Source organism: Enhydra lutris, unplaced genomic scaffold (assembly GCF_002288905.1).
Source record: "Enhydra lutris kenyoni isolate GAN:26980312 unplaced genomic scaffold, ASM228890v2 scaffoldscaffold66, whole genome shotgun sequence".
NCBI lineage: Eukaryota > Metazoa > Chordata > Mammalia > Carnivora > Mustelidae > Enhydra > Enhydra lutris.
The window spans coordinates 761,973-787,150 of record NW_019154150.1 but is presented as its reverse complement, the minus strand read 5'-3'; the positions used below and the strand labels follow the sequence as shown (position 1 = coordinate 787,150).

At 52.9% G+C, this 25,178-nt stretch overlaps 1 protein-coding gene across 2 annotated transcripts in view; it reads right to left on the bottom strand.

Moving 5' to 3' along the window:
• Positions 1-24,685, bottom strand: part of LOC111159140 (IQ motif and Sec7 domain 1) — a 119,564-nt gene extending 94,879 nt beyond the window's left edge. Inside the window, exon 1 of one of the 2 annotated variants that reach the window (XM_022521566.1) lies at positions 24,200-24,685. In XM_022521566.1, coding sequence (XP_022377274.1) covers positions 24,200-24,267 — 68 coding nt within the window. In that variant the 5' untranslated portion in view covers positions 24,268-24,685. The remainder of the gene's footprint in view (positions 1-24,199) is intronic. The other variant, XM_022521569.1, reaches the window with a different exon arrangement.
• Between the last annotated feature and the right edge of the window lie 493 nt (positions 24,686-25,178).

Genomic DNA, 25,178 nt, shown 5'->3' with positions numbered 1-25,178 from the left:
TGAGGCCCAGAGAGGGGCAGCCACTGGTCCAGAGTTGCACAGCGGGTGGGGGCTGCTCACACCCACCCTGGCACCACGTCTCCTGAGGCCCTTCCAGGACCAGCGCTCCTTGCAGTTCGGGAGGGGATCTCGGCCTGCCGGCTGCGCGCCTTATCCCACAGCCAACATTGACTCAGCACCAACTGAACGCTGGGGATGGGCCTCAGTGGTGTAGCAACTGTCATAGAGAATGGGGTGGCACAGTCTGAGACACGGACCCAATCCGCGGGGAAGAAGTGGCATAAATAGGAGAGGCAGGGCCTGAAAAAGGCAGGAAGGGGGCGTATGCTCCGGGAGGAGTGTGCTTAAGGAAACAGCAAGGATGGGAATGCGCATTGCCCAGCGTGTAGGGGAGAGAAGGCGGCTTCTGAGAGCCTTGAACACCAGACCGAAAAAAAAAAAAAAAAAAAGGAGGCGGCAGCGAGGAGCCCCCCCGACCAGTTTGGAGCAACCGCGTCAGCGGTCTGGGCTGTGTTTTCGGAAGCGCCCCCTGGTGCCCAAAACGGGGCGAGACAGTAGGCGAGAGGGCCGCGTCTGCAGTGGTCCAGCTGTGAGGAAGCCTGCTTAGTGATGTAATGAGTCAGGAGACTGGAGCCTCTGCCCGCCCTGCCACCAACGGGCTGTGTGACCTTGGGCATGGCACTTCCCCTCTCTGGGCTTCTGGGAGGGAAGAGCCTGGTTTTCAGCTCTGATATCTCATGACCCTGGATACCGGGGGCCAGGTGGGGGTAGACAGGAGATTCAGGAAGGAAGAGACAGATCAGAGGCTCAGCACTTCATGAGGCTTATTTCATTTACTTGTGGTAGAAACCACTACCCCAATTTTACAGACAAGGACAGTGTAGCACAGAGAGGGTCATTCACCTTTCCAGGCTCACACAACTGCTAAGTGTCTGTCTGCAGTGTAAATGGGGGCCTGACCACCTCAGTCTCTTGTCTTGTAGCATTTAATGAGCACCTAAGGCATTCCTAGAGTATACGAGGCACTGGTGACAGTGAGACAAATAAGGAACAGTCCAGCTCCTGGTGGCTCTTCCTCACTCTGTCTCACAGCAAGCCCGACAGTGGTCACCCTGAGAAGCCACCTCCTTTTGTTATCAGTGCCAGGAGTCAGTTACCTGGCTGGTTGGGAGGCAGGTGAGGGAAGTGAGAACAGCGAGGGTTCTAGAAACTGTTCCACCTGGGTGCGTCTCATCACCGCTCTGAGGCTCACTTGAATTCTTCTGTAAAATGAAACTAATGCTAAAAATCCCTACCCTGTCCCCCTTCAAAGGCTGCTGTGCGGATCAACCATGATATTTTGTAAAAAGCTTGTGTAAAGTGCACTGTGTAAGTATTTTTATTTCCAGAAACCATGAAGGAAAATATTGATAAACTGAACTATGTAAAAAATTAAAACTCCTGAATAGCATAAGAAATACCACAAAGTTTAAAAAAGCAAATAGCAAATAAAAAAATTATCTGTGGCGCATATGCCAGAAGTTAATTAAGGACAATGAGATGAACGTTAATGTTCCTCATACAGAAAGAGCTCTTTCAAATCGATAGGAAAAGATGATGAACCAATTAGGAAAAAAAGAGCAAAGGATATGAACAAGGATTTCGTGGGAAGACACTCAATCGCACTTGTAATTAAATGCATATTAGAGAAATACAAATCAAAATATAACATGCCCATCGCTTTTTGTAACCTGACCAAGTTGGCAAAAATGAACAAGCTTGGTAACACTTTTACCATTGAAAGTGGGGGGAAATGCAAGCAGTCACTGTTGGGTGAGGGGTAAGATAGTGCCATACTTCTGAAGGGTCGTCTGGCTTAAGCTATGCAGCAGGCAAATGGAAACATACAAGGACAGTCAACAGTATTCTATGTAAGCAAACAGAGAAACACCTGTGGTGTCCAACAGTAGGGGACCAAGAAATGGCATGAAGACACATAAGCCAGGGCTTCGTCCTGGGAAGGACTGGGATGATAATGATCAACCTCAGAGGTACTCCTGGTAAGTGGGAAAAGCAAGGAGTGGTACAGGGTATGGTGTGTTCCTTTTCATGTAAAAAAGAAGGGGGTCTCCTACACATGCTGGTCATGCATATATTATCTCTGACAAGTGTGCTTAAGAAACTGGAACAGCGATGCCTTCAGGAATGGCAGAGACGGTTGGGGCTGGGGTGGAAAGGAAACTGGCTTTTCATTGTGATGTTCTGTTGATTTGTGTGTGTGTGTGTGTGTGTGCTGTATGCATGTACTACTGGTTTTTGAAAAGTAGGTTGAAAAAAATAGTCATTTGTGAAACTGGGTGGGGAGTTTCTAGGGCCTGCTTTGACATAAGCTGGGGTTGACTCCCTTTGTGACCTCAATGCAAGATGGTGTCCCTCTGAGCCTCAAGGTCCCCTTTATCTAGTGGACAGGAAGCTCAAGATAAGAGTTTCAAGGCTCCTTACGCCTCTGATGCCATTCCAGCCCCAGAACTTTCCCACCAGAAGAGCCAACCAGCTATAGAATGGCTGTGGGGAGGTAGAGGGCTCGCCACACTTGGACCTGTGGCAGCAGAGGTCAAGGGTCAATTGTCCTAATGATGGCAGCGTGAATGACTTCTAAGACCCCTCCTGGCATGCCAATATGTTGTTCCTTTTTCCTTCTCCCACTCACAGTGCCCTGCCTGGAAACTCTTGGTTCATATTTCCTCTCTGGGTTACCCCTGGCAACATCACATCTGTCTGGGTTGGAGGTCAGTTCTGAGGAGCCAGGACAGATGACACAGTCCTGGGCACCATGTGGGATTGAGATGTCAGTGGGGGCAAAGCTTTATGCTGGGAAGCTAAATCTCTTACCCCATCCAGAGATCAGCCCTGGCCTCAGTCTTGGTCCTTTCCACTTTTGTAGGCAGCTCTCCAGCCCCACTGCCTCTCTGGTTTGCCCCCAGTCATTACCCAGAATGTTCTGTGGCTCCCCATTGCCTACCAAGCCTAGCTGACCTCTTCAGCTGGACATTCAAAGTGTTTGCACTTTCTGGCCTCAATTTACCCTTGCAGTCCTCCCCTCCATCCATTATGTCTCTTATTTAAAGCCATTTCAACAAGACAGATTTAATTACATCATTCCCTTGCTTAAAACCCTTCAATGGCCCAGTGACCTGTATGATAAAGTCTAAGTGTCACCAGCTAGACCCCAAGACCTAACCTTGACTGCCCACCTGGTTGTACTCACTGAACTTTGTCATACATTTTCCCTTAAACTCTTCTTTCGGGTTTACCTCTTAACTTAGGCAAATAAAACCCCAAACCACCCCTCAGGTGATGGCGACTGTCCTGATGAGACCTCTCACTGGCCCAGACAACTCAGACCTTTTGAGCTAAACCCTCAACTTGCCCCTGCGCAGATGGACCGAGGAGTGACTTCTGGTATGACATACCATTACCTCTACCTCATTATAATACTAAAATCTCTGCACAAGGAGGAGCCCCAGGCTCATTTACATAACATACAATGTATATATAAGCATGTTTCCTCAAGATGCATGTGCTACCTATGCCCACAACTACATAGGATAACAAGGCTTCCCTATATAAATATTGATCCTAACCTGAAACAAATGTAACCCATTTACCCCTCTCTTGGGGAGTCATGGCTCTGGAAACCATTCCCTATGATCTTATTTACCACAAATGAAAATTGTCTTTGTGTGACAACTCAACCTGGTGTAGTTTCTGACTCACCAAAGAGCAAACTCACTTTGGTTCAGTTACACATTCTTCTCAGGTTAGCATCAGAACTGGTTTCTGCCCTTCTGCCTAGCTCCATCTTTAGTGGCTTCCTCCAGAGCCAAGCTCTACTTAATGCCTTTTGAGCACACTGTGCTATTTCACGACATTGAGTATTTGCACATACTATTCCCTTGGTTCCTCAATATATAAAGAGTTCTTACAAATAAAAAAGAAAAAAAAATCATGAACTACTCAAAATAAAAATATCCAACTGATTTCCCTTGGTAGTTTAGAGAAAAAGTCATCCAGGTGGTTGGGAAAATTATTTTGTTAAAATGGAAGGGGGTTGTCATTTTCATGCAAGTGACATTTAAAAAACTGTATCATAGTCAAATGATTTTTCACAAAGGTATCAAGAGAACTTACTAGAGAGGATAGTTTCTTTAACAAACAGGACTGGGACAATTGTCTATCTACATGCAAAAGGATGCATTTGGACTCTTCCCATCACACACAAAAATTAACTCAAAATGATCAGTCATCTAAATGTAAGTCTTAAAACTATAAAGCTCTTAGAAGAAAATAGAGGAGTAAATAGAATAGAAATAGAATAAGTTAAATTAAATAGAAAAGAGAGGAATAAATAGAATAGAAATAGAGGAATAAAGTTGTGACCTTGGGTTAAGCAATAATTTCTTAACTATAAAATGATTTTTTTAATCCTCTCTTTTTTTAAGATTTTATTTATTTGAGAGAGAGAGAACACAAGCAGGGGGAGCAGCTGAGGGAAAGGGAGAAGCAGACTCTCCCGCTAAGCAGAGAGCCTGACACGGGGTTCCATCCCAGGACCCTGAGATCATGACCTGAGCCAAAGGCAGCCACCCAACCAACAGAGCCACCCAGCACCCCTAAAATGATTTCTTAGGTTAAAAATATCTTAAAAATAGGTTAAAAAATGTTAGATATAATGATTTCTTAGATACCCAACACATAAGCAATAAAAGAAAAAATTGACAAATTGGAACTTTAGCAAAATTTAAAAATGTTACGCTTCAAAAGACACCTTCAAGAAAGCAAAAAATTAAGCCACAGACTGGGAGAAAATGTTTGCAAATCATATGACCGAAAAACAAAACAAAATGAAACATCCCACAAAGACTTGTATTGAGCATATAAGAAGAACCCTTGTGACTCAATAATAAGAATGCAACACACTTAAAATATGGGCAAAACATCTGAATAGGTATTTCACCAAAGGAGATTTGGAGTGGCCAAGAAGCACATGAAAAGATGCTTACCATCACTAGCCATCAGAGAAATGCAAATCAAAGCCACAAGGAGATAGCACGCACAACCACTAGGGTGGTTAGCATCAAAAAGACAGACAAGTATTGGGGAGGGTGTGGAGAAATCCGAGCCCTCTTACAGGGCTACCACTTTGGGAAACTGCTGGGTGTTTCTTAAAAAGCTAAACAGAGGGTTACCCTATGACCCCCGGATTCTACTCTTAGATAGCTACCCAAGAGAAATGAAAACACATGTCCACATAAAAAACTTGCATGATTATAGCAGAATTAATCATAATAGCCCCCAGAGTGGAAACAACCCAAATGTCCATCAGCCAATGGACTATTATTCAGCCACAAAAAAGGGGTGAACCATGGCTACATTCTACGGATGAACAGGATAGCCCGAAGCTAAAGTGAAAGGGGTCACATACAAAGGTCATCTAGTGCATGATTCCATTTATAATGAAACGCTCAGAAAGGCAAATCTCTAGAGACAAAAAATAGATTTGTGGTTATCAGGGGCTAGAAGGGGGACAAGGCCTTGATGGAAACTAGAGATGAGGCCTTTTCAGGGGGTTGGAAATAATTTAGAATAAAATTGTGATGTTTATATAACTCCGTAAATATCTCTAGTAATCACTTGAGCAAGGAGATTCTATGGGATGTAAATGACATCTTTACAAAGCTTTAAGAGAATGAGTAGTGACGGAATGCAATGGGAGATCTGGATGAGGGAACAAATTGACATGAAGGACATTCCTGAGACGACTGGTAAAGGTGACTATAAATTGTATATTAGATCCCAGTATGGTGTCAGAGTTAGACTTCTTGAATTTGGCTATTGAACCATGTTTATGTAACAGAATGTTCTTGTTTTTAGGAAATAGACCTCGAAACATTATTCAGGAGTAAAAGTCATGTTGCATGTCTGCGATGATCTCTCAAATAGTTCTGGGGGAAAAATATGGTGAGAGAGCAAAGTTTGGTGAAACATTAGTAATAAGGAATTTGGGTGAAGGGTACAGGGGAGAAGGTTGTTTTTTGTTTTTGTTTTTGGTATTATTCTTGCAAGTCTTCTTGGAGATGGAAATTATTACAAAAGAACTTATAACTCTTAAAGAATCCACACATTAAAAAAAATTATTGTGTGGAACCTGAAGACCCCTGCGAATAAATCCATGGACCCCAAAGGTAGAAAAAGCACCAATCTAGTCGTGGACACAACTCCCATAGGGGGTGCCCCCTCCCTGCTCATTGCATGACTCTGAGATCCCGCCCCCCACCACCACCAAAAGAAGACACAGCCAGAAGCCAGAGGGCAGGGTTGGGACATACGCCTGTGTGCCCCTCAGCTTGCATTTATTAATTCAGTAATTCATTCGTCCAACATATATCTGAGTGTCTACAATGTGCCAGGAATCAGATGGGACACACACAGTTGTCCCTCCCCTTGTGGCACTGACATTCAGCTGGGGTCAAGGAGGGTCCTGCTGGCGAAGGAAGGGGGTGTGCAAACCCCTCAGCTCTACCTGAGACCCCAGTCTGGAGGGCAGGGAGTGGTGTCTGAATCATCTCTGTTCCCCTGGTTTATAAGGAAGTCAAATTCTGTCCCCATAGATGAGAGGATCCCAGCTTTTGGACACTGGGGCCCACAGCCTAGAGGCACCAGGCAAAAATCCTGGGTCACCTCAGATTGGCAGAGCTCAGAACAGAATCAGAAGAATGGCTGTTAGGGAGGGGGGCTGCAGATTGTGAGCGCGGAGGGGTGTAAGAGTGGGGTGGGGGACAGGGTGTCGAGGGAGAACCTTACTCCTCTCCCACCACAAAACCCAGAACAAGTGCTGGCCACATAGAGCTATCATGAGGTCCCCCTCCCCCCATTCGGATCCTGGAAGTTCCGGGGATTCCCAAGCTGAGAGCCCCTGACTTATTTTAGGGGATCTTACAACCCATATGCACACCCAATGCTGGTAGACCAAACAAATACTGTTTCACACATTAACATCTTTCAAACCAAAATAGAAGCTGTTGCGAATAAAATTCATAGACTTCAAATTCATCTGAAATGGGTTCTCGGTGGCTCATTGTCATTTTTTAGCCATGGATACTAACCAGGGGGGTGGGGAGGTTTCTCCCGAGTTTTGGTGATGTAAAGCCACCCTGCTTTTACTGGAAAGGCCTGGCGAGTGGATCTAGAGTCCCCCCCGCCCCACCTTACTTCACAGTGGGGAGGACAGGGTTGGAGCAAGGGGCTGGCACCAGAGCGGGGTGGCCCTCCTGCTCCCGGCTCAGCACACCCTGGGTTCTGGCTACCTGAGTGCAGGGCGGGTGGGAGCCAGGGGCTGGGGCTGGAGGGATGGTCTTGCTCACACCCTGTTACCATGTGTTATCAGTTCTCCTGTCCGGGAGAACCCCTCAAGAGCAGAAACCAGGAAAAGGCTGAATACTTTCTGGGTCCCAAGCAGCCGGCGCGAGGTCTGGGCGACCACAAAGGCAGGCACAAGGGCAGCTGGACAAAAGGGGTGGAGCTGGGCTCAGGCCAGCTGACTCCTGGCTCTCCACTTGCTAGCTGGGTGGCCACTGAGCACTTGGAACGTGGCTAGTGCAGATGGGGAACTGAAATCTAAAAAAAATTCATCGAAAGCATTAAAATTTAAATAGTCCCATATGGCTGGTGGCTTCCGTCAGGAGCAGGGCATTTCTATGGGCTTACCAGTAATACAGAACAGGGCTGCTGAAGGTGAGCAGTGTTTTGGACTCCCTAGCACTCCCAGTAGGGATCTGTGGGTCCCCTCTTCACCTCAAAGGCTGGAATGCTGGGGCAAGCCTTGGTTCCCTCATCTGGTCTGGCTCGGGGACCACACGCTTCCGCTGGGTATACAAACCAGGAACCCTGTATGTTATGGGCCATTGAAGGGTCTTCATGGGTAATTCACCAGGCTGGTTTGGGGCTTTGAATACAATGACCTTAGAACTTGCTTTGCTCACCCTAACCTTTGTGAGAGAAGAACCCAGTAAAATCCTAATGATACATGTGCTCTGATTATAAAATATGGCCACAAATTCCCCCCATCCTGGTGCCCAGGCCCCTCTGCAGTGGGACTTGTCCCGGCTGCCACCTGGGAGGAGGGCAGACCCTGGGGTGGGAAGCACGTGAACGCCTCTCCCCTTATCGGACCCACTACGTCAGCCAACCCTCCAGTTCCTGAAGGTAGGGAGCCCCTTTCCAGCTAGCAAGGAATACGGACAAGTGATCTGGCTGGCCTCAGTTTCCCCATCTGCAAAGCAGGGTGGATATTCCTAGTTGACGGGGTTGCTACGAGAATTTGATGAACACCAAGTAGGGCCCGACACACATTTGGCATCCAAAGAATGACATGTCATTCTGATGGCTGCCGGGAAGCCTCCTTGGGCCGCATGGCTCCTTCCCGTGCACTCCGGGGTCACCTGCGGGCGAGTCAGGGTGCCATGCGGCAGCCTTGGGGTGCTCGCTGTGGCCAGCTTATCTGGGGCATCTGCGTGTGCAGGTGAAATGTGGCTTGTCATGTGGTTATTGACTCAAGTTTGGGGCCGAGCCCAGACTTCTGATGTCTCATGTTGTTTCTGGGGCCCCACCTCTTACCCCATCACCCTTGGTCAGGAGCCCCTTCCACCAAGTGTGTTGAGCTTGCCATAGGACCCACCGTGACACCCCTTTCCCGGCCACGCTCACGGGATCCCCTGGCCTGTGGAAGAATGGCTTGATGGTTTCTTAAAGGCCTTCCAGCTCTGACTGTCTCTGCCACCTCTGCTGGGGAGCCATAGGCGAGAGAGCGGGGACACCAGCTGTCCAGAAATCCAGTGGACCAGGAAGGGGCCGGTCCCTCTGCGAGCACATTGGATCTCGCCAGTGAGATACGTTGTGGAGCCCTTGGGAGCTCTGGGTCTTGCCAGCCTGGGTTCAGATCCCGTTCGTGACATTACTGAATGAATTTGGCTGAGGGACTTAACCTCAACGTCAGTTTCCTCCTCCATGAAGTGGGGCAGTTACAAGTGCTGCGGGAAAACAGACCCCCTTTGGGTTAGCAGGTGCATCTCCCCTTCAGTCGGGGGATTTCTGGGCCACGGTCAGCATCTGCTTTTTACACCCACGAAGGAGCCACCGTGGACAGCGCCCAAACAAGGACAGCGCATTTTAGGGACAGACAGCTTTAGGATTTCAGCCCCAGAATTTTTTTTTTTTTTTTTTACATTAAGAGTCTGTGTTTCCTATATAAAGTCACCCTAGAATCCAGCTACAGAGTCTTTCCATACTAGGTCTCAGTCCTATCCAACAGACCCCCCCCCACCCCCAGCACTGAAAAGCCCGCTGTGACAACACAAGACACCAGAAGATGACACGATCTGTGTAAATGGCCTGACCATGCTGGACACATGCCGCTGCTCCACCAAAACCAGCTGATATCATTATTTGTGTCCCCGTGTCTCCAGAAAGGTCAGGGCTCTAGGGAGGGCCAGTGGCCTGTCTTGGGCACACGGAAGTCCGGGCTGGGGTTATGACAGTTCTTGAGGATGAAATGTGGTTACTTATGTGGTTCTTAGAGTTCCAAAGTTTGCGGCCGACCCCAGCTGTTTCTCCTTGCAGTCCCCCTCTGCCAGCACCACCTGCCACCCTCAGTCTGGGGCTCCAGGGCCAAGCACCAAAGGTGGCTGGCAACTTCCAGGCTGTTGGACGTGCCCTTTCTCCCCCATCATCATCCCCTCATCATCCTTCACAGGTGGGCCTCCGCCATACCTGCCTCCAGCAAATGCTTACCGCATGAGAAGGAATAGCCCCCAACCGCAACCCCCGGGCTCTCAGACGGGCCCACCCAGACTCCCCTCTTGGGGAGCAGGTGCCAGAAGCCCCTGACCCCTCTCTCCTTTGAGTCTGAATTCCCTGGTGGCCGTCCACCCCACTCCTCCCTCTGTCACCAGACCTATCCCCCATCTCTGCCGATCACCGATCACCTCCTTGTCCTCTTTGTGCCTTCCTTGGAGACCACTTGCTGACCATCCAATTGAAAGGGGCCTCCACCAAGTCATCCACCCCCCCCATCAACCCATTTATCTTCCTCACTGCAATGTCTTAAAGTATCTTGTTCAGTTGTGTGCTTACTTATTTCCTGTCTCCCTGCCCCCCCACCCCGCAGCTCCAGGGGGAGGAGATCTGCATCTGACTTCCTCACTGTTTTCAGCAGGGCCTGGCACACAGTGGGTGCTCCGTGGATACTAGCTGAATGATTTATTAATAGAATCACTGACTTGCTACCCTCCCAGGGCAAGAAGAGGAGCCACGGGGGTAGAGGATGTCCATCTGCCCAGCGGGAAGGAAACACACCAGGAAATCCCATCCCGGGGGCTGGGCACTCTGTTCATCTTCGCAGTAACCCGTGAGGTGGTAATTAGTAATCCATGTTCTAGATAAGGCAACCGGGGGCCCTGAATAGTGAAGTGGCTTGCCCCAGGCTGCCCAGTTTAGACACAGGTCTTGGGGGGCCTGGGTGGCTCAGTCCTTTGAATACCCGACTCTTGATTTCGGCTCAAGTCATGATCTCAGGGTCGTGGGATCAGTGCTCAGTGGGAATTCTGCTTGAGATTCTCTCTTTCTCTCTCTCTCAAATAAAGAAATAAGTAAATCTTTAGAGGGGGAAAAAAAAATAAAAAGAGAAAGAGAGCTGGGTCTTAGGCCCAGCTTTCTTACAATCTATAGCCACACAAAGGAGAGTTCGCTGTGCAAAGGAAGAAACTGTAACAGCCAACATTTACTGACACCTGCCAGACACTGACCCAGCTCTTTTTTGAAACTCCATTCATTTGTCCACTCTGGGAGGTAATTACAGGTCCATTTTGCACATATACAACTGAGGCCCACAGCAGCTCTGTGACTTGCCCCAGGTCATACAGCAAAGCAGCAGCCCCTTTAGGCTATTCACTCAGGCTGCCAGACTTCCCCATATGGTGAGGACAAAGGCGAGGCCTGCTCTGCCCCCCCCCCCGGCTGCTTCAGTTTTCCCTTTGTGCAATGAAGGTATGGGCAGAATGACCCCTGACCTACACGATGTCATCAGTGAGGCAGGACTCTTGCCTGGGAAGCCTTAGGGCTGAAAAGGGAAGTGAGGAGTGGCTGTTTCCCCATCCCACTCGCTCCCCACCCTGGCCCTGAGCCAGGTGGGTGGTTACTTCCCTTCGACCACTTCCTCCGGAAATTCCCCAGGAAATGCCCCTGTGACCGTAGCCCCAGCAGAGGTCCAGCCTCTAGGCTCAGAAGCCCCACACCTTGCATCCTCCTGCTAAGATTGCCTGAAACAGAAACCAGGAGGCAAAGTAACCTGCACGCTTATGTGTGTGTGTTTGTACATGTGGGTATATATACATACACATGTGTGCATACAAATGGCTGTGTGTACATTAATGTACATAATTTGTGTACATACAAATGGCTGTGTGTGTGATATATTGCTGATTAGATCAATTTCTTTATCCACGTAAGGAAACAACAGTGAAAGCTAGGGCTGACAGTGCATTGGGACATGCCACACCTCTATCTCTCAGGGCCCCTTCCCCTCCCCTCTGTGTGGCACCAGCCTCCTGCCCCATCCTCTGCCTCCAGTCTCCTCCTTGCCACTCCACCCACCACTGGAGCTCCAAAGGCACCCTCTTTGAACTCAGATCTGGTGCCTCCAAGGCAGTGGGGGAGATGGTTAAGAGCCCAGGCTTTGGGGTCCAGCAGACTTGGGGTCTGAGGCCATTTGCTAATGGTGGACCTTGGGCAAGCCACTCTCTGTCCCCAAGCCTTGGTTTTCTCATCTGTAAAACAGGGATCATAAGAAATCCTACCTCATGCGGCTGACACGAAGGGGGGATGCTGGATGTTTCTGCCTGACCAGCCTCCTTCTCACTTCAGGAGACATACCCTGATTTTCTTTAGGGAATCTCCCTCCTCCACTCTTAGTCCATCTAGTTTGTATCCACCGATTCCGTCCCTAACTCTAGAATAATTCACCCCCTCGCCAGAGTGACAGGTCCAGGGAGGGGCAGGTGACCCCAGCTAGACCAGTGAGAGTCTGTTCTGGGAGTTCTGTTGGAACTGTTTCTGCTGTCAAAGTCGTGAGAGATGAAAAAGGAGAAAAAGATGACGGTGTTTAGAGAGTTTAGCCCCTGACTCAAACTGTACCTGAAGCCCTACTGTTACAGAAGTAGAAGACAATAAAACCCTGGAGGGCTCCTCTGTGTCCGCTGAGTCTAGCACTCTGGGCTCTGGGCCCCACCAGCCCTTCATTTGGACCTCAACTCTGGGCTTCATCCTTCCAGACTCCATGCCACCCAAGACTGATGGCTATTCTCAAACACACCATGGACACTCAACCGACAGGTTCCCCCAAATTCTCCTCCACTCTCCACTTGCCCAGTGTTCCCAATCACACGCCAAACCTGGCTCAGAGGTCATTTCCCAAGAAATCTCCTCTCAATATCCCTCCAGCACTCCAAAATGTCAATGACGTCTCCCTCTGGCCTCCTTCTGCTAACTATTATCACCGGGATATAGGCCTCTGGTTTTTTTTCTTTTTCCTCTTCAAAAAGCTTTGTCTCACTATCTCATTTAAAAAGTGAATACCCCAGGGGGCACCTGGGTGGCTCAGTGGGTTAAAGCCTCTGCCTTCGGCTCAAGTCATGATCCTGGCGGTCCTGGGTTCAAGCCCCACATCGGGCTCTCTGCTCGGCAGGGAATCTACTTCCCCCTCTCTCTCTGCCTGCCTCTCTGCCTACTTGTGATCTCTGTCAAATAAATAAATAAAATCTTTTAAAAAATTATAAAAATAAAAACAAATAAATAAAAAACGAATATCCCGGGAGGGCTTGGGTGGCTCAGTGGGTTAAGTGTCTGCCTTCAGCTCGGGTCATGATCTCAGGGTCCTGGGATCGAGTGCCACATTGGGTTCTCTGCTCAGCAGGGAGCCTGCTTCTCCCTCTCCAGCTCCCCCTGCTTCTGCTCTCTCTCTCTCACATAAATAAATGAACAATCTTTAAAAAGAATTAAAAAAAATTAAAAATGAATACCTTGGATCAATTAATATTTGACAAGTTCAAAATTTGGTTTTACGTCATCAAGTGCATTTCCTGAACTTGAATCCTGACCAGCAGACACAGGGCTGAACAAGCAGGTGCCTGCCCTCAGGGAGGGTTGGGGGAGAGTCATAGTCTGAACCAAACGATTTCCCATTTGGTTCAAGTCTGTGGTTGTAAAAACAGCAATTTTTAAAATGTTATAATCAAACCAAGATGACTGTTTTTCCTTAGGGATAATAATCCTGGACATTTATTGAGCTCTTTCTATGTCGTTGCATAGGGCATGCCCTCGCTTTACAGAGGGGGATATCCTGAGGCTCAGAAGGGTTCTAGCAAGCAAATGGGGAGCTAGGATCTGGCCCTTGGTCCTCCTGTTCCCATTCCATGCTCTCCCTGGCTTACCTCAGCTACAAGTGAACACACTGTGGGGGGCAGCTCGGAAGTGTTTTAAAAATTTGCCGCTTCAAGCTCAAAATCCAGCTGGTTTCCCCTGGTTGCTCATGCACAAGTGACTCTCCATACCTGCTTCACTATGGGGGCCCCTGGCTATGACGTGTCTCCTATCTTGAGGACATCAAGTTTCAGATTCACGGTGTTTGCTTCCGGCTGCCGGTGCAATGGGAGTCTTAGTGGTTAGTGTGCTGGGAAGGTGTTTCAACATGTAACTGTTTTGAACACTGTAACTTCCCCATATGTCCCTGCCATGGGTGGTATCTTAGTAGCCTCTCGGCGGCCAGCCAGAGGCCACCGAGCCTGGCCAACTGGTAGGTCTGAAATTCCAAGTTTGTGGGGAAATATGTTTGATGGACTTAGATAAGGGATTTTGTCCTGGCACCTGTTTCATTCTCTGCAAAATGGGGGTGAGGTACCTCCAGGCTTGGCGTGTAGCCAGAATGAGGCAACGTGTGCAAAGTTACAGGCACACAGTAGGTGCTCACTAAATGCTCATTCTTTCCCACCCTCACTGGCTTGAAGCCAGAGCCATCTTTCACCCACATGTTAGCTCAGCTGTTCCCACCCTCCATTGCTCACCCCCCCACCTAGTCTGACCTCTAAGTCCCACTGGGAATTCCACAGCCTGGTCAGCCCCACTGGGTGTGGGTCCTGAGGCAACCAGAACTCCACACTGAACCCCAGGGCTCCTGCTCCCTCACTTCTCATTCCCCAGACCAACTCCTCCGCCTTCAAAAGCTAGTTCAGCTGTCATTTCTTCTAGGAAGACTTTGGGGAACCCATCCAGATGTGATCTCTGACATCCCTCCTCTGGTCTCCCATAGGTGTTGAGGACACACCGGTTTCAGCTCTGATCACCCTGTACGGCAACTTCCTCTTTTCTTGTCCTATCTCCCCCAGGGTACTGTCAACATCCCTAAAACAGAGATAAGGTGTTGCTCATGGCAGCCTGGTTCCTGAAGCTGGTCTGTTGTTTGGTTGGGAAGCATTCCCTGCATGCCAAGCACAGAGCTGGGGACCCCACCTGGAGGAGCCCTGCTTCAAAATGAAGCCAGTGGGAGGAGGGAGTTGAGAAGTCCAAACCTGTTACATAAATTTAACCCCTAGATCCAGCCATTCCTGAAGCTAGTTTACCCCCTGCCCCAGACTTTTCGGTTCCATGAACCAATGAAGCCCTCCTTCTGCTTAAGCCTGTTTGATTTGGATTTCCTCTCACCAGCAACTGGAAGGGTTTCCTCACTGACAGACTGAGGCTAACCTGAGGCTAATCCAAGGTCATATAGCTAAGAAAGCAGCAGAGTTAAGACTCACACCGAAGTCTAGGCTCTCAACCTACTTCAACAGTCTGACTCTTCCCAGAAGCCTGCCTCATGGCCCTCTGAGTCCAAGCCCCAGCTGACAGCTGCGCTGATGCTCCCCACAGGCTGGTTACAGCCTGGACACCTCACTCTGAAATCACACTGATACGGATTCCTGGGCATTGGTTGGCTCAGCCCTCAAATGGGGCTCACAAAAACTCCCTTGCAGACCCAGGCAGAAGACCCAAGAGCGCCTCACACTGGCCTGGCCCATAAAGGACCCTGAGTGGAGGCCGCAGTGTGGGCCATCCCGCCTGCTCTCACCGGTCTGATTCGTGCAGGTGCTGTCCTCAGCAGACCCCTTCCCCTGCTCGGGGACCACGGGCATGTCTGGTCAGGCGCCCCCTCTCTAGGCAGTAACCCCACATCCGTGCTGGGGTTCTGAAGGCCATGCTGCTCTAGCTCCCTAATGATGGGGGTAGGAGATCTGAATGGCCTCTGCCCGCTCCAAGCCCAGAGTGGGGGCTCCCGACAGGATGAGACTGGCAGGACCCTGGGAGATGGGAGGGCCCGAGCTGGCTTCCTGGACTCTGAGTCCCACCCAAACCCAATCCCCCTGGAAAAGTCCTAAGCAAAACCCTCACGCCTAGAAGGATGCAGGCTCTTTAAGGTGTGGCAGGCGGAGAGGGCCCATCATCCTAAGCTTATTTGGTGCCATCAAACAGTCTTTCATGCTCGAGCAGCTGGCAGCTCAGGGAAGGCCTGTGGCTTCACAAGACTCACCCAGGGGGGCGTGTGATGCTAGGACCCAAACCAGAGCCTGTTGGCCGCTGACATCTCCACAGTAGGGGGGGGGGGGGGGGGGCACTAGGACAGTCAGCAGAGTTCCAATGTGACTGTTGGCTGTGAGAGACCTGTTTGAGCAGAGCCAAGCTGAAACTGTCATGTTAGAAGTGGGACTTGGTCTGGGGACTTCCAGAAGGTTCTGGGGAAGGAACATTTCTGGAAGTCCCACATCTCTCCTCAAAGCCTAGACTCCCCCTAGGCATACAACAAAGCTCAGCACCCCCACTCGCTGGCCTCTGCTGAGAGCCCCAGGCACCCACAGCCAGCATGCATGATTCCGGCCCTCTCTGCCCACCGCGATCTCTGCCCACCGCGAGCTCTCCAGATCAACTTCAAATCCACTCACTTTTTTGTTTGTTTCCTCCTAAGCATTGGCATCTGTGAAATCCTGAATCTGGTAGGCTGGCTGGTTTTGTTTCCTAACAGGCGATATGTAGCTATGAAAACAAAACACACCCAACCAACCAGGTACGCTCCCGGCCCTGCACGCCCTCCTCCTGTGGCCTCCCGTTTATGACTTCTGTAGCCCCAGAGACAAGACGGTGCTAGGCCTGCAGGAGGTGCTCTGTAAGTCTGTTGAATGATTAAATTCATGAATGAATGGTGAGCCTGAAACCCTGCAAAGAGTCACGGAATGCCTCACGGCTCCTGACTCCACCTGGATGTTCACAGGTGAGCACAGAAGACTCAGGAAAGAAAGGGGCTTGTCTGGATCCCAGGTGAGCCCAGCTGTCCTGGCTCCTGGTTCCGCTCTTTCTACCCTACCCTCAGGATCGAAATGGGCCTTCCTTCAGGACAGGAGCTGGCACCCATCGGCCAGGATCCCCAGTCTGCACCCTGGAGCCCAACCAAGGCACGTAGATGCTGGAGACCGCTGAACTGGAGGCCTGAGCCCTGGGTTCTGAGCAGCCTGACAACCCCAGGGTTCTCCCACAGCCCCCCGCCCCCTGGCTCACTTGCATCATCAGGGGGTCTAGCGATGTGTCAGAGGAAGGCTTTGTTGACCTGAGAACAGAGTCCCCCTGGGAGCTACCACTCGTGTGGCCAAGCCTACCCTGACCCCAGCCCCAGCTCCCGGAGGCCAGTGGGGCACACAGCCCCCCTCCTCAGCACTGGGGGACCAATCCACTACAGATGGAAAAATGGAGACCTAGTGATGGGATAGTCATGCGGTCATTCACCCCAGACAGAGACTACATGATGCACTGAGGGGCTCGGAGTCACTCTGGGTTCAAGCCCCAGCTCCCCAACCTATACCTGCTGGGGGGACATTGCACAGATACCCCAGCATCTCTGTGCCTGAGTTCCTGCATAACCAAGGGTGCGAGCTGTTGTCCTCTCCAGGGCTGTAGTGAGCTTAGATGGGGAAGCAGAGCTCAGTGGGGAATCTCCCTGAGGGGCAGGTGGCTCCAGGCTCCCCATGTTGCTCAAGGGGATTTCCCAAGGGACAGCACCAAAGAGGCTCACTGAATCTCTCTCATTCTGTGTGTTCAGAGCTGCCCATCTACCTGGGGTCTGTCTCCGGAGTCCCCCCCCTCCCCCGGGGCCCTGGGGGAATATGCAGACCCTCAAGGTTCTACTCTGGATCATTTCGGGAAAATGCTTCTGCTCCCTCTGCCCTGGCCACCTTGTGCTCAAAGTTTAAGCTCTGTGTGTTGGGGGGGAGAGCAGTGGGGGAAGAAACTGCACCAACTACACTACAGGGGCCCTCGGCAAGTGTGTGACCCCTGTGGGCCTCAGTTTACTCAGCTGGAAAATGGGCATGGTTGCTTCTCACAGTGGTGATGACGGGCCCTAGACCTTCCACCCCCACCAAGGCCTGGGGTTGGGCCAATGCCCTGGGGAGTGAAAGAACTTCCCTCCCACAGCTGAAGCCACCTTTCTAGGCAGCTGCGGGGAAACACCTGAGGTTCTCTGGGCCCGGGGTGGGCCTCTGTGCCATGCAGGCAGTGAGGACAAGTCACAAAGCAGTTTCAAGAGACATCGAACAGCCCGATGAAAGCCCCAGAGACCTTGCCACAGCAGGCTGCCCTGACCAGGAGCGACCCCTCACAGGTTTCTCAGGGGGCCAAGACCCTCTCCCTCCCCCAGGATAGATGGTTGGTACTCACAGTGTCACGGGGAGAGGGAGGAGGTCTTCCTGGAGCCCCAGCACCCTGACTGCCTCCACGGCCCCCAGGGACGAGCTCTGGGCCCTCCCCACTGCAGGGCCTGACGTCTAACTTCCTCCCTGTTCAGCCAGCATCAAGGAAACCACGCCCTGGAGAACGGGTGCCAGGCCCCCTGGGGCCCCCGCCCACCTCTGGCTGGGCCCCAGACACTCACTGCCCAGTGGGCTCCTTCGAGGTCCAGCCAGTCTGAATGGCCCCAGCAGGCCGGCCCCAGAAGCTTTGGTCAATAAATAATACAACTCCCTCCCTGGTCAGTCTCGTGTGGTGGATTGCGTTTCAGGCCACTTGAGTTTCTGATGAGGCTGTTTTGTTCGGAGGAGTGCCTGCCCAGCCTGGGGCTCTGGCCACAGGGGTGCTGACACTCTCGCTGAGGGCCAGCCAGAGCAGGCAGGACAAAGGCATTGGACAGGTGGCCCTGGAGAGATGCTGCCCTACTTCCTCTGAAAGCAGCTGGGGCGCAGCCGGGACTGGGGTGGCAGGGGCCGAACGTTACACCTCATCTCCCACGGCCTCCAACCTCTCAGCTCCCCACCCCCATACTGGTGGTGCCCCCTGGAAAGCCTTTCTGCCTGACCCACCCCATTCCCGGAGGCCCCGCCCTGGCCCCGCCTCCAGGAAGTCCCGCCCCCGGGCCCGGAGTGATCTGTTCCCATCTGAATTCCTACTGCCATCGCCTGCCAAGCTGTCTCCTCTGGGTATCAATCATCATTTCTCCTCTAGACAGTGGCCACTACCTCCTGATCAGTGTCACGTCCCCCCAGCCCACACCACTCCCTCTTCGCAGTCTCATTTCCTTACAGCAGCTCCAATGATTGTTTTGAAACAGAAAGCACATCGTGTCATTATCGGGCTTTAAACGCTGCCTGGGCTCTCCCCAACCCCAGTCAACTCTCAGGTCCTCTCGAGGATCTGACATTGCCAGGCTCTGAGGACTGAACGTTCCTTCCCTCCTAGACTCCGGCTGGGCCTCCTCCATGTTCTTCAAACCCACCAGGCATGCTCCCGTCTCAGGGCCTTTGCACCTGCTGTTCCCTCCACCTGGCATGCTCTCCCCCAGGTCTTTGTAAGCTCCCTTCTCTCTGCCACTCTCAACTCAACCCTACTCCCTCAGACAGGCCTTCCCCCCTTCTTCTTAAAACAGTTTTATTGAGATATAATGCACGTTCTAGAAAATCCACCTATTCAAAGTGTACCACGATTTCAGTCTATTCACAGAGCTGTGCATACCTCACCACAATCTAAGATTCGGACATATTCATCATCCCCAGAAAGAAACCCCGTTTGCATTAAGCAGCCCTTCTCGTGCCCCCCGCAGCTCCTATTCCCCTGGCAGTCACTACTCTACTTCCTGTCCGTGTAGGCTTGCTCACTCTCAGTGGTCTTTTGTGGCCGGCTTCTCTCACTCAGTGTACTGTTCCCGAGGGGGCTTCATGCCAGGACCACACAGCAGCACCCCATTCCTTTTCGTGGCTGTGTAGCATTCCACTGTGTGGACAGACTCAGTTTGTGTGCTCTGTGGCCAGTGGGCAGCTGGGAGAGGCCTTTCCCGATCACCCAGGTCACAGGCCATCTTGGCCCCAGTCGCTCAATCCACCCTCCCCATTTAATCTTCTTTCCTGTAATCCCTGTCCCAAGACCCCTCTGTCTATTTGCTTGCTTTACTGCTTCTCTTCCCCCGAACTGTGGGCTCCGTGGGGCCTGGGCCCTTTGCCTTACTCCTTGCCACATCCCCAGGGTCAGGCATGGGTCTGACGCAGAGCAGGGGCCCAGCAAATATTTTCTGGCCAACCAAACGAAACTTTTCCAGCGAGATGCCCATGCGATCTCCTTGCCCAGCTCAGGGGAGCCCTGCTGCCCTCGCCAAGAAAGGCCTCAGCTGTGACCCAGCTTGGGGACCAATAACTTGAGGCCCTTGAGCCCCAGGCTCCTCCTCTGTGCAGTGGGATGGTGGCCCTCCCACAGTGGACATTAGCTGGCTAGATGTGAGGCTGGACACCAAGCACCTGGCACAGTGCCAGGGCCAGAGGAAGGCTTCAACCCTGCACAGAGACTGGATGGGGGTGATGGGCAATAGAGCAGCATGGGGAGGGGCAGGGGGGTGGGGGACAAGCAGGAGGGGGCGGGGAAAGCAGGCCTAGGAGCTGAGGCCATAAGTCCCACGTATGAAAGGGTAAAGAAGACACCAGAAGAATCTGTGTGTGCTTTGGGTCATGCCTAGGCAAGGGGTGGTGACAACTGGCTGAGCCCTGCCTAGGAGCTCCCCTCCCAACCCATACACAGCTCCAACCCTGCCCAGAGAGGGACAGAGATAGCCGGGGCCTGTCCAGAAGGGGAAGGACGTGGGGAGGGGACTAAACACTCCGTCCTCAGCCTCAGGGAATCCTGGCCACTACAGGCTCTGCTGGGAAGCAGATGGGCTGGGGGCTGGGAGAGCAGAGCCGGGGCGGGTGGGGGAGGGCAGTGTTCATTTATGTGTGTGTCGGTTGGGGGGGGCATGTCATAGGAACAGGGGTGTCAGCTCCAAGTGGGAAAGAATTTCCTTGCATCAGAGCTCCCCAGGCTGGGAGGTGGGGGTGAGCTCCCTGTCCCAGGAGGTGTGTGCACACAACCTCCCGCAGAGGGCATCAGATGGCTAATTGTCCAGGAAGCTCTCTGGAAGCTCCCAGAGCCTGGCTGCCAGCTGCTCCCCAGCCCTCCTCCCTAGATGCACCACAGCAGGGGTGGGGTGGGGGGCGGGGCTGGCTCAGCAAACCCCCTGCCCCACCCCCATCAGTACCCCAAGCGGGCTGCCTCTGCCCACCAGGCAGTTCAAATGCCCCACTGGCCCCCGTGGCACAAAACGATCTGTCGCTCCCAAAATAACAACCAGATGCAAAAGTGATTTTCCAGCCTGGCCCCAGAGGCTGAGGATTACCAATACCACGGACCGAGGCCTGTGACAGACAGGAGCTTGGAGGTGTCTGCTTAGAGACAGAGCCACTGTGTGGCACCTAGCCTTCCCCGGGCAGGCCCATGGCCTTGACTCCGATAATCTTACAACAGCCCTGGAAGACGCTTACCCAGTAGAAAGAGGCTGGACTGGGGTTCGAACTTGGGCAGGGCTGGCTGCCGAGCTGGCGTTCTCCCTACTCCAGCCCTGTGATGCTGAGACTCAGCGGGAAGAAGGGGGCAGGCTTGGCAGGGAGGTGCTCCACGGGTGCCGGCCAACGGAACCCATTCATGATCTTCCCAAGAACCTCCTAGCTGGCACGTTACGCGAGGAAGCAGGCCCAGAGGGGTTTAGCAACTCGTCCCCGAATGCACATCATAGGACCTACCGTCGTTGGCTTTGGGCCCCCGTGCGCAGTTCCCAGGTGTCGTGCCCCCAGCTTCTGGGCTGCAGTCACTGAACCCCTAGGCAAAGGGCCAGGGCTGGCCGGCCAGTAGCCTGCTCCCCACACACACTTCTTGCTTTTCCAGATGTCGGCGGGTCTGGGCCAGGGGTGACAGACTCAGGCGGAGGGGAGTCTGAAGACGCAAGCAGAAAACTATGTGCTGTCCGACTGCAACCCTCCAATTTGTCACTGTGGCTTCCGCGCGCCCCGCCTCAGGTTGCAGACCTGCTGACTCAGGTCTTCCCTGGCTCCTGGTGGGGGTGGGGCGGGGGAACTGAGATCCCACTGAGGGCCGGCTCTGTCCATCCCTCTGTCTGCATGACTCGGGGAGTCAGCTCAGCCCTCTTGGTGGCCTCCCAACAATAGGGGGTGTGGGTCCAGAGAGCAGAGCAAGTCTCCCGGGGCCCCCTAAGCACCATCTTTCCCAGCCAAGCATGGAGGTGCCCTGTAGTTAAAGGTGCTAAGTGGGAGTCTGGGGCTAACCCAGTGCCAATTATGGGCTCCACACCCACCTGGTGGTGTCTTTGAGGGTTAGGCGACCACCCCACAAGTGTTCCTATCGGTTCTGCAATGCAGGCCTGCCCATCACCGCTGACGGTTTACCGGGCCAACAAAACACTCTCGAAGCTTTACCATGAGCCATGCAAGGCTCTATCCCATAGCCCCGACGGGTCATTATCCCCTGTGCCATTATCCCTGCTCTGCAGACCAGGGAACTCAGCAGTGGAGCGGCTGGTCTACCAGGTCCTGTGAGGCTGTGCTACTCCTCCTTGGGCTGGGCGAGCTTCTGGCAGAGCATGGCAGGGCCTCCCAGGGCTGGGCCCCCTGCGTCCTGTAAACAACCCTTGAGGTTTCTATAGTGCCTGTCCCTGGAAACCGCAGGAGGGAATGAGACACAGGGAAATCCAGCTGAGGTTGGAGGGAAAGGCATGCAACACACTCACTGTAGCTGGGAGACTCACCCCCTGCCTTGGCCTGCCTGGCCGAGGTGCCAACCCAAGGAGGTCTCTCCCAGGGTCTAAAGAGGGACAGATGGCCACTGACTCAGTCCTGGGGTGAGCTTTCCCCTCTCTATTCCCACAGCCAGCCACATCCGCGTTCAAGAGAATGCCTCCGCCTTCATTTTCTGTCCTCTTTTTCTAAAGTGAGACCTAAGGCCTATCCCTGCCATGCCTCCCACCTTCACCCACCCATCTATCCAGGCCCAGAGGTCCAGGGTTCTAGACCCTCTCACCCAGCAGTGAAGACAATTGTGACCACTGTAATAATGGTTTCCTAGCACAGTGAGCGTGGCTCAGGGGCTGGGTTTCCCCTTTCACTCTGGCTGCCAGGAAACTCAGCAATTTTCACCACCACAGAAGGACCTCAGGACCCTGCTTAGCTCTGTCCCATTCTATTTTTTCCCTCCTAGGTTATGACATTCTGTTCCATATTGTGCTTATCCTGGTCCTGATGTTTTATTTGATTTTTAAAAAAATTGTTTATTTGAGAGAGAGAGTGGATGAGGGAGAGAGAGCAAGCGTGCACAAGTCGGGGGGAGGGAGAGGGAGAAACAGACTCCCTGCTGAGCAGGGAGCCCAACCTGGGGCTCGATCCAAGGACCCTGGGATTATGACCAGAGCATGGCAGACGCTTAACCAGCTGAGCCACCCAGGCGCCCAATTTATTTCATTTATCGTAGGTATCTCCTATAAGCAGTCACAAATATTTTGTAAAGGAAAGGAGGAAAAAAGGAGGGAAAGCTTATATAGTTTGTAAACTACGTGATGAGGGTGGGAAGAAAGAGAGAGCATCTCCCAATCCCTTACCCTTTGTAAAACCTCCCCTTAAAGTGACAAAGAGGCCCTTCGGTGATATCTAAGCAAGATGTCTTCTGAGCCCTTCCAAGCGGCTGCCTCTAAGCCCCTCCCACATGAGCTGCAGCCCCACCCAATCCCCCTCTCCAGACAAGACCCAGCCTTGCCCGTGATTGCACAGGGTCCAGCACAGGGTCCAGCACAGGGTCCAGCTCCCCACTCCTCCTTCTGAATGCCTTCAGCAGGTGCGGGGGCTGGCGTGCACAGCGGCTCTGGGCCGTGCACAGCGGCTCTGGGCTAGGCACAGCTTCCTGACCGTCCAGCTGGCCAAAGGAGAGGGACAAGAACAAGAGCAGCGGTAATCACACCTGAGACTTACCCAGCGTGGGCCTCCAGCCAGGCCCTGTTCTTTGTACACCACCTCCTTTAAGCCTCCACTAATCCCGTAAGGATCTGCAGGTGGGAAGCTTTGGCCACAGAAATGAGGCCACTACGAGCTGCTGATAACGCCAAGGCCAGTTTTAAATTTGGGCAGCCTAGTGGCTGCATCCAGGCTGAGTTCTCAGCCACTCGGCAACTGCCCCGGACAGTCGCACGAGATCGTCCCGTGCCGCACACTGAAGGAACGAGTGGGAGCCCCATTTTACTGACGGGTAACAGGCTCAGAGAGGCTAGGGGACAGAGCCAAGGTCACTGGGCTGTGCCCAGTGCCTGTGCGTTATGTAACAAACGCCTGTTCCCGTGCTCGCTGGGGAGCCTGCCAGCCATACCCTACCTGCCCCTGGCATCCTCCAGTGGCCACGTCGGGTCCCAGCCAAATGCACACATACTCCCCACTACTGTTCCACACTCCCATCTCCCTCCCTCCCCATTAGAGACTCTGAGTTTCTCCAGAGGGCACCAGGCATGACCTTTCCTGCCTTCCATCCCCGCTTCCTCCAAGCTGGAGCTATCCCCGAGCTCTCAGAGTCCGAGCAAACCGGCCAGCCCTGTACCCAGCCTCCCCTCCCAGCAGGAGATGGCTGGGTAGAGCCGCGTAGACGCGCGCGTGTGTGCACGCGCACACGGACAGACAGACAGACACAGACACATAGACACACAGACACACACACGCGCGCGCTCATGTGCGTCTCCAGGTACCTGAGGGTCCTCACGGAGATGCAGTACTTCCACATAAGGTTCCAAACGGCGCTGCCACCACCCTTCATGCCTGGCTAGTTGGGAGAGCCAGCGGCTGAGGGACCCACGGCCACGGCCCTCTGACCCTGGTCTCCTCCCTGTCGGGGGCTGGCTGTCTTTGCTGGCTCTCAGGTCACTTCCTTCTTCATGGTGGGAAGAAGAAAGACAAGGCTAAAAGCCAGGGTGGAGGGGGAGGTGCTGGCTCCCCCAGGCCACTGTAAGTCCCAGCCACTGGCCTTGCTGTCCCTAGGCCAGCCCCTTGCGCCGGCCTGTCCGGCTGCTTGCAGACCCTCCTCCTGGCCAAGTGGCCGAGTGGCCCTCTCGCACCAGACCCCGTGGCTTCGGCACAACCTTGCGCCTGCCTCCTGCCAGGAGACAGCGGTGGCTGTGGGCCAGGGGAACAGTGAGTCACTCGGGGCGGGTGAGGGGCGTCTGCCCGGTGAGGGAAAGTGCTGGTCCTGTGTCCAGAGGCTGGCCTGGGACGGGAGAGGCTGAGCCCGAGAGGGAGGGAGGTGGGCGGGGAGGCGAGGGCGGGGCCCACATCCTCCCCATCTCCCCAGAGGCCTAAACCCAATACCCGCCCGCAGCCCGGCCCACCGCAAGTGGCAGGCCAGGCACTGGCCAGGATAGGGAAAGGGGCTGCTCTGGCGGCTTGGCTCCTGGGGGTAACCAGGAGACAAAAGAAAAACAAAGTCACGGCGGCTTCCTGGGAGACTAGCTGGCCCATGAGGGTCTCCATTTGCTGGGAGAGACACAGTTCCCAGACCTGGCCAGGCCACTTCCTTGCTGTGTGACAGACAATGTGTGTGGCTGGCCCCCCACAGACCTTAATTTTCCCTGACCACTTTGGGCTCATGGAGTCCTGGGCACGGGTCTAAGCTCTCCACAGGGCCTGAACGAACACATCCCATCCCCCCAATGGTCTTATTTGTGAAATAGT